The following is a 10,663-nucleotide window of genomic DNA, read 5'->3' on the forward strand; positions in this document are numbered from 1 at the left end:
TAGAAGGGGCTTAAAACATGTTTAAATTGAAAAGGAAATATGGTGAACAAAGGATTAGTGGGGAAGGTACAGAAGGAATGCATTCTTCCTTGGAACTAGACACCAAAGAGCACTTGAAGAGCAGAATAGAAAGGAAACAAAAGCAATAGGGAGAATGTTGAAAGGCCGTAATGTTAGGGGAAGGAAGGAATTTGAAGTAAACTTAGGCCACAAGACAGCATAGAAAGAATCTGAGCAGTGAAATCGCATGGACATGGACAGAATGAGCAACCAGACCACCAATAACTTTAATTCTTTTTTTTTTTTTAAGTGAGGCAATTGGGGTTAAGTGACTTGCCCAGGGTCACACAGCTAGTAAGTGTTAAGTGTCTGAGGCCAGATTTGAACTCAGGTCCTCCTGAATCCAGGGCCGGTGCTCTATCCATTGCGCCACCTAGCTGCCCCAACTTTAATTCTTTAATGAAGCTGGGCAATTACATGTTGAGTAAAGGAACTACTTAAATTTCAGAACCACTGTCCCTGTAATGAAATCCAAGTGGTCTTCCAGGAAAAGTAGGTAACTACATAGTAGCTCACCAACACAAAGTAAATCTTCCACCTTCTAGAGAGCCACAGATCATGCCCACTCTGACCAAATACTACTAGGACTGTGGAAAAAGTAGTATTCTCAGCTTTTCTAGTGGTAAGACACACAGACCTCAACCTTCCCCAAAAGAGGCCCAAAAAAAGCAAGTCTACATTCATGTCCCTTCCTCTCCAGTGTGTCCCCATCTGCCTACCTGAGGGAACAGAAACACATAAGAGAAAAAAAAGCCACACTAGCCTGTTACAGAGAGGGAAAGCTATACACAGAATCCTTGTAATTTAATGGTAAGGATTGATGAAAATGGAAGGGAGGAAATCCCATGGTTTCCTTGGACCCTCAGATATTGCTTTTATTTTTCCTAGTATTTCTTTTTTATCATAAAAGTATTTTGTTATTTTCCAGTTCCATATAAAGATAGTTTAACATTTGTTTTTATAAGATTTCTACTTCCAAATTTTTCTCCCTCCCTCCTCCCCAGACAGAAAGCAACCTGATATTTCCCTAGCATTTTAACTTGGTTTTTTTATACTGCAGTAACTGAGGAAGACACCACTCCCAAATATAATATAGTTAAGAAAACAAATACATTTCAGTCACTCTTTTCCTAAAGTTATAGGGAAACTTGCTATAATCATGAGCTATCTTGTGGGCACACCAGAGACTAAATTCCTCATATATACCATGCTATTCTTTTTTTTTTTTTTGGTGAGGCAATGGGGGTTAAGTGACTTGCCCAGGGTCACACAGCTAGTAAGTGTGTAAAGTGTCTGAGGCCGGATTTGAACTCAGGTCCTCCTGAATCCAAGGCCAGTGCTCTATCCACTGGGCCACCTAGCTGCCCCCATGCTATTCCTCTTTTTAACTGGAGAGTATAAAATGAAAAAATGAGGATCATTCCTTTGCAGCAGGACCACAGGATAAATAGTACAGACATAAGACATTCAGGATACCTCCCAGATGCCCTTTGCTTTTCAGGTCCTTAATAGACAGACTTCCCAAAGCAAAAGAAATCAAGATTCTCAGCCTGGCACCAAACATAGCTGCTGTGACCGACGATGACTGGTTCTTTCACAACTCACTAAGCACAAGGCAGATGCCCCCCATGGGCTGTTCTTCTCACCTGATGAGAGTCGAGAGCCAGGAATGTTGACCTTTGTGACCTTTTCCAAGGACACAAAGTAAAAATTGCCCATGTTTTTTTAATCATGAATGTTTCCATGTTCTTTCATAATTAATCATTAAAATAAATTAGCAACAGATAGATGAGATATGCACATTAAATTTATTTAAAACCCATTCAGCCCTCTTCTGTACAGAAATCATAAAATAAGGGCAATGCTGGGCAGGTTTATTTCTTAAAAATGAATTTTTAAAACACGATGAGAAGCTCACCAGGGCAAGCTTAGACAACACCAACTTCCTGAAGTTCAGAACCAGAGTTGAGGCTCACACACTTGACTGGCATTGGCTGTCCAATGGCTGCCTCCTTGGTAATATCTCAGGATCCAGATTGCCACCTTCTTTGTCATGGAGATATTGTGCTAACTACACAGCTCAGAGTCAAGATGGGGAAGGAGACCCAGTTCCTATGGAAGAAAATGGGATTAGGAAACAGATTGTGCTATTGGCTGGTTTAGTGAGGCAAGAGAATCGGATATTTTCCCCACCTCAATCGCCAATAGTAGAATAATCTCTCCCTTCCTCCCCCAAAACTATCTCCACTGTGGAATTAACTTTCTTTTCTTCTTATCACTTCCCTGGAATGTGACCATTCCCTATGTTTGTATATACCTCTCTTGTCTTCAGGTTGGGGATATAGTCAGTGATTCCATCACCATAGGGAATACCTATGTAAGAAAGCTCCCTTTACCAATGCCAGTATCTGCTCTAGAACTCGTAGAGGAAGTTAAGGGTCTTGAGAAGTTAAAGACTTACCTGGGATTATAGAACCAACAAGCATCAGAGACAAGACTTGAACCCAGGGCTCCCTAGCCTCAAACCCCGTCCCCCATCTGTCTCTGTCTCTCTGTCTCTCTCTCCCCTTACCCCTTCCAAGATAATCTCCCCTTTGTCTCCCCTCCCTTAAAACAGGCTTGGCAGGCTCCTCCAGGTAAAAAGCTTAAAGCTCAGAGTTGTCTCCCATAAGCCAGTAACCCAGGGTCTCCGTAAGTAGCTGACCATGGCCTTACCAAGACTCAATCTCTTCTGAAGAGCTTTGATCCTTTGTTTTCCCCAGTGCTTGATAGAGTTCTGGAGACCAGTGGGTAGAGCTAACAACACTAGCCTGCATTCTCACAGGACGTTTTTTGTCTTTGTATGACTTCTGAGAAACATTAGGTGGTTGCACTGGACCTATTGTCCTAGAAATAGAAAAATTGGTTCCCCAAGGTCATGATCAACTCGGGAAAATATATTAAGTGCCTATTATATTACAATATCCTAGGGATAAAAAACCCAAAGAAACAAAACCATTTCTGACTTTAATCATCTTGTTTGACCACATACCACACACATATGCAGAAATGCTTATGTAAAACATATAAGAGGTATTCTTTTGGGAGGGGTCAGAGGTATCTAGTAAAGCTTCTTATAGATAGTGGTGACTGAATAGAGCTTTGAAGGAAATTAAAACTTAGCAAGAACATAGTTGAGAAAGGAGTGTGCTCCTGGTATGGTCATGAAAAATGCAATGTAGTGGGAAGACCCGCAAGAATTTCTGTTCTACTTTATTGGGAAATCTGAGAAGGGAAATAATTGATAATAAAGGCTAGAAAAACTAAACTTGGATGGGCTTTAAATTCCAAGGTATTATTACATTCTTGGAGATGTGGTCATGTTCTACTACTCCTTGGAAGAATGACTTGACCCTCCAGCCTTCCTTCCAGTTTTGCTAGTCCTGAAATTTGTCCTCATGGATGCTGAAATTAGACACTACATATTGGGCCATGTCTCTTGCTGCCATCAAATAGAAGGTCTGAGTCTTCAAAGTTTAGAAATATAAAAGGCCCTAGGGCACTTCCCAAAGTGGAAAGCAAGCTCTTGGAGAACAGGTGTGGTTTCAGAGGCCTTTTCATGCCTCCAGTAACTAGCAAGAATACCTTGCAAATAGGAGCTTAATAAATGAGTCCCTTCATTTTACGAGGGAAATAAATGACAAGGGAAGGAAACTACTCCATCATGCAGCTAATGAAATAACTTTTCCCTCCCAAATCTGCCCATTTCTGCCTCCAAACCCAGGACCTCTGTGACCTCTTGCCTTTCCCCTGTTAGTCCTACACTTAATGATTCAGGGCAACATCAGCTAGTAGGCAAGAGGAAAGCTAAGTCAAGATGGCTTTTTAATAAAAAATGAGCTTGACATTACAGATACCAGCTATATTTACCTGTACACCTGACAGGACAAGGGGAAGTCACATGAATTACGACCCAAAACAGGACACAATGAGAAATAATGGAGTTGTGTTTTATAAATCACGTGTGTTTCATAAGCCTAAAAATACAGAGAGACCATTTAGACAGAAGGATTTAAAAATGTCATTGCTTATACCTTTGACCCCATCTCCTCCCAAATTTACTTGGCATAAAACACCCCTTTTCTCCATAATTTATTGTTATCCTTACTCTATGGTCACCTTCTTGCCTATGTATCAACAGCCTAGAATTCCCACAGTCTCAAAACACCTTCATTCATCTCTAGCATCCCCTTCAAGGTATAATTGTTCCTCCAGAGTGTCAAGAGTAAGTCCCTCCACTCTGGAGGAACAATTTAACATAAGAGTTTGGGGACATAGGGACTCAAAGCTTGCTAGGTCAACTGAGACAGACTAGGGTTAAAAGTCATAATGTGATTCACACTTTTGGACATATGGTCCTGGCCAATCTGATAGTATGTATAAGAAGGGGAAGTCACACTTTCAGGTAGGTAATAAGGAGACAGTAAGAAGTGAACAGCGAACTTCAGCTTTCATTTGATAATGGGCTTACCAAAAAGAGGTTCTCCCTAGGCAATCAATAGTCTGTTAGACTTCCTTTGCCATCTTATGATCTAACCATGGCACAAATCATATCTAACCTTATCAGATTTCCTAATTGGCTGAGATGAGCCAAAAACAAGAGTCTAGGAAGGCTCTATTCTGTGTATACACACACACACACACACACACACACACACACACACACACACACATCCCTCGAGATCCTTGAGTTTTCACAGGCAAAGTATACAACTCTATCAAGCTGGTTTCCAATGTGCTTGTGGTTCAGGCAATCAACTAGCATTTATTGAGACCTACTAAGTGCTGGAGATACAAAGAAAGACAAAAGATAGTGCAAGGAAAGAATATTATCTCACTTGACAACACACACACACACACACACACACACAACCAACCTCTGCCCACCATTGCCCTACAACTCTGTATTTCTACTACAGAGATTTAGAAAGCAATGCAAACCTGAATTATTTAACTTCCTTAAGGCTCAGTTTGTTTAGTAAAATATTTATAAAATGTTTTGTTTGATAGGTGCTATCATCATCCCTATTTTATTGATGGGGAAACTGATACAAGCAGAAGTTCAATTACTTGTCCAGGATCACAGAGCTGGTGTCTGAGTCTAGATTTAAATTCAGGCTTTCCTGAATCCAAGTCCAGTGTGGTGTTTAGCTCAGAACCTCATCCACAAAGAATCTCCCTCAGCTTTAGAAGTAGGTTAAGCATAGAGGCAGCTGGGTGGCACAGTGAATAAAGCATCCGCCCTGGATTCAGGAGGAACCGAGTTCAAATCTGGCTTCATACACTTGACACTTACTAGCTGTGCGACCCTGGGCAAGTCACTTAACCCTCATTGCCCCAGGGGAAAAAAAAGTAACCTTGTCACGCTAAAAAAAAAAAAAAATCCCATCTGCCCATGTTCACAGTGCTGCTCAGTAAGTGACAGGACACTGGTTCACCATCTCTTTTCCAGATTGGCCCCTGGCCTTAATCACAGTACTACCTAGTAGGGAATTTAGTTTATTTTCTTCTTCAGTGTGTTATGGGGATCAGTAGGCATGGAAACAATTCACAGGGAATTGGCTATTGTAGCCCACTCTTACCTCAAACTCAATTCCACACTCCATCACAGAATAGAATAGCTCAAAACTATCACGCATCTCCACGTTAACTGGACAACCGTGACCAAGGGTCAGTTCTTCGGCTCTCACAGGCACTCCGTCACCAAACAGATTTTTTTTCACAAACACCCGGAACATGAGAAGATTACATTCCACAGTCACTGGGGAAAAACAAGAGAACCATTTGAATATTTTATTGAAACTAGCTAAACCAATAAACATTTAGTGCCTACTATGTGCTAGGCACTTGTGGAAGAGATAAAAGCCTAGGTAACAGAATTTGGTTTTGCAGAGAAAAGCAAAAGGCAACCAAAAAGTGATCTACAGTGATGATATTAGGCCTGATTTACAGAGAGCTACAAAGCTTGTCATGTGTTTTACCTACATGATCTCAGTCAGTCCTAAGAACCCAGAAACCAGGTGCTATGATCATATCCATTTTCCCAGTCAAGCTTAGACCCAATGGAGAAGATAAGTTTCCTTCCCTTCTTTGTGTGGTATGGAGTTAGGCCTCTGCTGTAAGATTGAACTGCTTCCATGCCATTCCCAACTTTCTTTGTTACCAAGGATGGCTGAGAAGTTGTTTAGAAATGAAAGCAATATAAAAATAAGGATGTCTATTTCAAATGAAATATCTTATAAATTGTTCCCATTTTAAAAGAAATTAAGCATCAGGGAGGTTAAGTATTCCAGGTGCAGGTTCCCATTACTAATTAAATCTCTGTAGCAGAAATACTGGTTTGTAGAGCAATGGTGGGCCAATAACACATCTGGATTCTCTCACCACTCATCCCTATGAGGGTCTTGTCTGTGCTACCTTCATAGAATCTTCAAGGCAAGAGTGGCCGATTTTGTTGGACACATTGCCAGTGAGGCACAAGGTGCTGACCAATATAGCACTTGCCAAAGACCTCCAGGAACTGAAGCTGTAAATCGGGCAGAATCAGGAAAATAATTTCTACAATAACACTATAGAGAACAAAGACTTACTCCAATCAATGCAATAACGAACCATGAATCTAAAAGAATGAAGATGAAATGTGCCACTCACCTCCTGACAGAGCTGAACTGAAAATGGAAAAAAAAGAAATGCTTTTTGTACATATAAAATGTTGGGATTTGTTTTGATGGACTAGAGATTTTGAGAAAGATGTTTTTCCATCTTTTTTAATTTGTTCAGTATACTTGGGGGGGGATTAGTGGGAAAGACAAAACCTTGTCACTTGGAAAATAAAAGCAGTAGTACTTGGAAGAAATAGGCAGCCACCATTAAACAAGCATTGATTCAATACTCCTATGTGGTAAACACTGACTGGAGATAAAGAGATGGCAAGTATCTGCTAAGAAAAAAGTTTAGTATCCAATAAGATCACCTCTGATTGGGCATTCAGGTATCTGAGATAAAGAGTAGAAGTATGGCCTCTTTGTGTCTGTTAAGAACACAGTGACTGGTTGTATTCTGAGAACATGGAGTTGGAAAAAAAGACCTCCCACAACTGTCCTTCTGACCAAAGGATTGCTCAGAGGGGCTTTCAACTCTTTTGCCTTATCATGCCTAATGGGTGATCAGCATTTTCAAAGAGCTTAAATGAGGGCCAAAAAACACAGACTCATTTAAAAGAAGTAAGAGTCTTGACACTCACCCCCACCAAAGTTAGTTATGATTGGGTGGGGGGGAGGGTTGCAGGACAATGGGGGTTAAGTGACTTGCCCAGGGTCACACAGCTAGTAAGTGTCAAGTGTCTGAGGCAGGATTTGAATGAAATCGGGTACTCCTGGATCCAGGGCCTACGCTTTATCCACTGCACCACCTAGCTGCCCCCTAGATATGATTTTCTCTCAGCCTTCTCTACTTTATTCCCATTGGAAGCTTCATCCTTCACAAGTAGCCACCCACTCAAGCTATCTCACTGCCCTTCTATTCCTTTCCTACCTCTATATATATTCTCTTCAATGGACCAGTATTTAGAGACCGCACAGGATGAACGCAGAACTTCACTGGGCAAAGGAGAAAAGAGCCAAGCACAAGATCAATAGCCCCTTTTTTCAGGGGTCAGAGTCTAGTTGGGAAGATACAACCTTCAATTGCATGCTGGAATCAGAGGAATATTCAAATATGGTATAGTCAGGATTGAACCTAGGTAATGCCATCTTATTTAGGAAACCACGCAAGGCAGAAAAATAGGTTTGAGTCAAAGAGTAAAGGTTGGAAAATACCAAGGTGAATAGTTTACACATCATTAGTGGGCAATTAGGAGCTGCCTAACATTTTGAGGCTGGACAATTGAGTGAGAAAACAGTGTTTCTATGAATAGGATGAATTTAAAGAAAGGAAAAGTGAAAGAAGTCAGAGTTAGAAAAATGCTGAAACAACTCTGGAATAAGTAAGGAATTAAACACATACACAGACTAGGCAGAAGGTAGTGGGAAAGTAAAGGAAGTGAAAAAAATCAAGTAAGGCATTAATAGATTTCTTGTTGAATAACAAGATAAAGTGAAGTGAAGAATCCAAGGTTTCACAGAAGAGTGGTGGGATTGAAGAAGCCGGGTGTTCAGGAAACGGGCTCATTGGAGCAGAGGAAAAATAGAAATATGTATCATCTGGCTTCAGACAAGTTGTGTCATGGGTAAGAAGACAACCAATGGGGCAGGATCCAGCTAGCAATTGGAAACGATGAACTCATCCTTGAATTAGAGAAGATTCTTGGAGATATAAACAGAGATTTCATCCCCTTTGAGTAATACATGGAGCCATGAGTATCAAGTGCTTCTCATAGGGACAGAGTGGGCTGCAAAGGAACAAGAAATTATCCACAGGGGGAATATCTCTCCTAAAGAATCTGAATGAGGAAGAATAGCAAAGGACAGTTTCCATCTGACTACACACTTCCCAATGACCAAAAATTAAAGAGAACAGCATAAGTTCAGAGGAGATAATATTTTAAAAGTCTGTTTGTTATCTTACTACTAAACCCTACAGAAAGCCTAACCAAGTAAGCACATAATTACTTATAGCTTAACAAGGAACCACTCATTTAAAACAGAAACAAATAAAAAAAGATATAAAATTCACCCATTTACCTCGTTGATCATCAGCCCAAGTCAGGCAAATTAAAAGGCACAGCACTCCTAATCCTAGAAAGGCTTTCATTGTAATAAATCTCAGAGCAAGGCTACTGACCTAAACACAAAAAAGCAAGTCGGGGAAAGTACTCGTATTTCATGAGATTTTATACTTGATTGTCCCACCCAGATGTCTCCAATGATCTCCCTCTGTTAAGTAAATCTCTATCACCTCAAGAACACTGAGAACTTCCCTATAAAATCAGGTGTTCAGAGTTCAAGGACCTAATTATATATATAAATATATATATATATACACACACACATATACACGTGTGTGTGTATACATATATATGCCTTAAAGAGCAGTGTCTATAGAACAGAAACTTCATGAGGGCAATGGTTTTCCTGGAATCTACACAGAGCCTAGTATGGTGTCATACATAATGAAACAGAAAATAATGGACACAATGAGACACAGGGACACAATGTGTTCCCTGGCTGGTACATGGATGGGGAGGAGGGAAAACAAGAGAGTTTATTAGGAGACACCAGAGGCATTATATCCCATAAGTGATAAAACCTGATACATTTACTATATCTCCCTACTTCAAAGAGATAGGAAACTGGCATCTTTCTGTCTCCCATTTTCTTTGTTGTTTGTATGAGGTTCATAATGGTGAGTGTTGACTCACTTTTTTGAGGAAGAGATGAGATTTTACATGTGAGATGACTGGAAATAATGGGATTAAGCTCACTGGTTATAGAAACCAACACTGGAGAAACATGTGTACCAAGCAAGTACACATGCTTTTCAGGTGTTTGCCATCAGCTTTGGGGTCTGGTACTATCCTTGTCAGGAAAAAGAATAATTCAGTCTAAATTCCATGCAGATTGATCTGTGACAAACAGCACCCTTTGCCTCAATAATGCATTGACCCAAGACAAAGATATTGGCTAAATGGGGCATTCCTACTTGAATGTATCAGGGAACAATGCCCTTGGACACTGTGGGGACCTGACTTTGAGTAGAGAGAATTCAGTCTATTTCTTAAATCACAATTGGAAATGATTAAGAGATAAGTAGGTACAACAACCTCCTCTTAAGAAGAAGGCTGTTTGGGCCAGCTAGGTGGTGTAGTGGATAAAGCACTAGCCCTGGATGGAGGAGGACCTGAGTTCAAATCCGACCTCAGACACTTGACACTTACTAGCTGTGTGACCCTGGGCAAGTCACTTAACCCTCATTGCCCTGAAAAAAAGGGAATGAGGATGTTGATGCCCAGATGGCTTTAACAAACCTCATTCTAGGAACACTCTAGGAATGTTTCTCCTAATATTCACTCATGGATTCTACCCCCTCTCTATCATTACAGAGTCGTAGCAAGACTACAAAGAATGGAAATGAAGTCTGTGAAGAAACAAAGGCGAGTAGAATAGAAATAAAGCCTGTACCTCTGGTGAAGTCAAGGGCTTGTTCACTATTTATTTCTGATACTATTTATTCGAGCCTCATGTCTCACAACCAGTCAACATTGATGGAGAGCCCAAGTGGAAATGAAAAAGAAATACTCAGACTCCTTTCCAAGTAGTTTAGGAGCTAAGTTTCAGAGGAGAGAGGCTTGATTTTAACCCAACATGAAGTCCGGTGCTATCGTGGTTTAGCCTTTTCTGCTCCATTCCCATGGAAAGTTTTCTCCTCTACAACTAGCTACCCAACAAAAGTATAGGATGATGAAGCTGCCTATTTGATCTAGTATCCAAAATATTAACTATTCCATCTTATCCAGAAGGCTTGTGAAACACTCCAGTCGGCTCTACCTGCTCTTATTTTCTTGCCCCTTTATGTCAGGATTTAGTTGATAAAAGTATTCTCCATTTATTTAAAGTAGGGACTTCAA

General features: G+C 40.5%; 1 protein-coding gene across 1 annotated transcript; it reads right to left on the reverse strand.

Annotated features, from left to right (window-relative positions):
- Positions 1-2,095: 2,095 nt before the first annotated feature.
- LOC122730624 (placenta-specific protein 1-like) lies at positions 2,096-8,850 on the reverse strand. The gene is made up of 5 exons (XM_043969812.1): positions 8,781-8,850; positions 5,682-5,860; positions 3,970-4,076; positions 2,776-2,946; positions 2,096-2,172 (listed from the first exon to the last, which is right to left on the reverse strand). The coding sequence occupies exons 1-5, from the start codon at positions 8,848-8,850 to the stop codon at positions 2,112-2,114; spliced, it is 588 nt and encodes a 195-aa protein (XP_043825747.1). The 3' UTR covers positions 2,096-2,111.
- Between the last annotated feature and the right edge of the window lie 1,813 nt (positions 8,851-10,663).

The sequence above is a fragment of the Dromiciops gliroides genome, chromosome 6 (genome assembly GCF_019393635.1).
Source record: "Dromiciops gliroides isolate mDroGli1 chromosome 6, mDroGli1.pri, whole genome shotgun sequence".
Lineage (NCBI taxonomy): Eukaryota > Metazoa > Chordata > Mammalia > Microbiotheria > Microbiotheriidae > Dromiciops > Dromiciops gliroides.

What these genes read in the sequence shown, in the direction of transcription:
- LOC122730624 (XM_043969812.1), bottom strand. Translation starts at nt 8,850, where the DNA reads ATGAAAGCCTTTCTAGGATTAGGAGTGCTGTGCCTTTTAATTTGCCTG. An exon ending in AGTGTGGAATTGAGTTTGAG is followed by an intron (nt 4,077 to 5,681) that starts GTAAGAGTGGGC and finishes CTGTATTTTTAG; the next exon opens with GCTTATGAAACACACGTGAT. An exon ending in TCAGAAGAGATTGAGTCTTG is followed by an intron (nt 2,173 to 2,775) that starts GTAAGGCCATGG and finishes TTTCTTCCATAG; the next exon opens with GAACTGGGTCTCCTTCCCCA.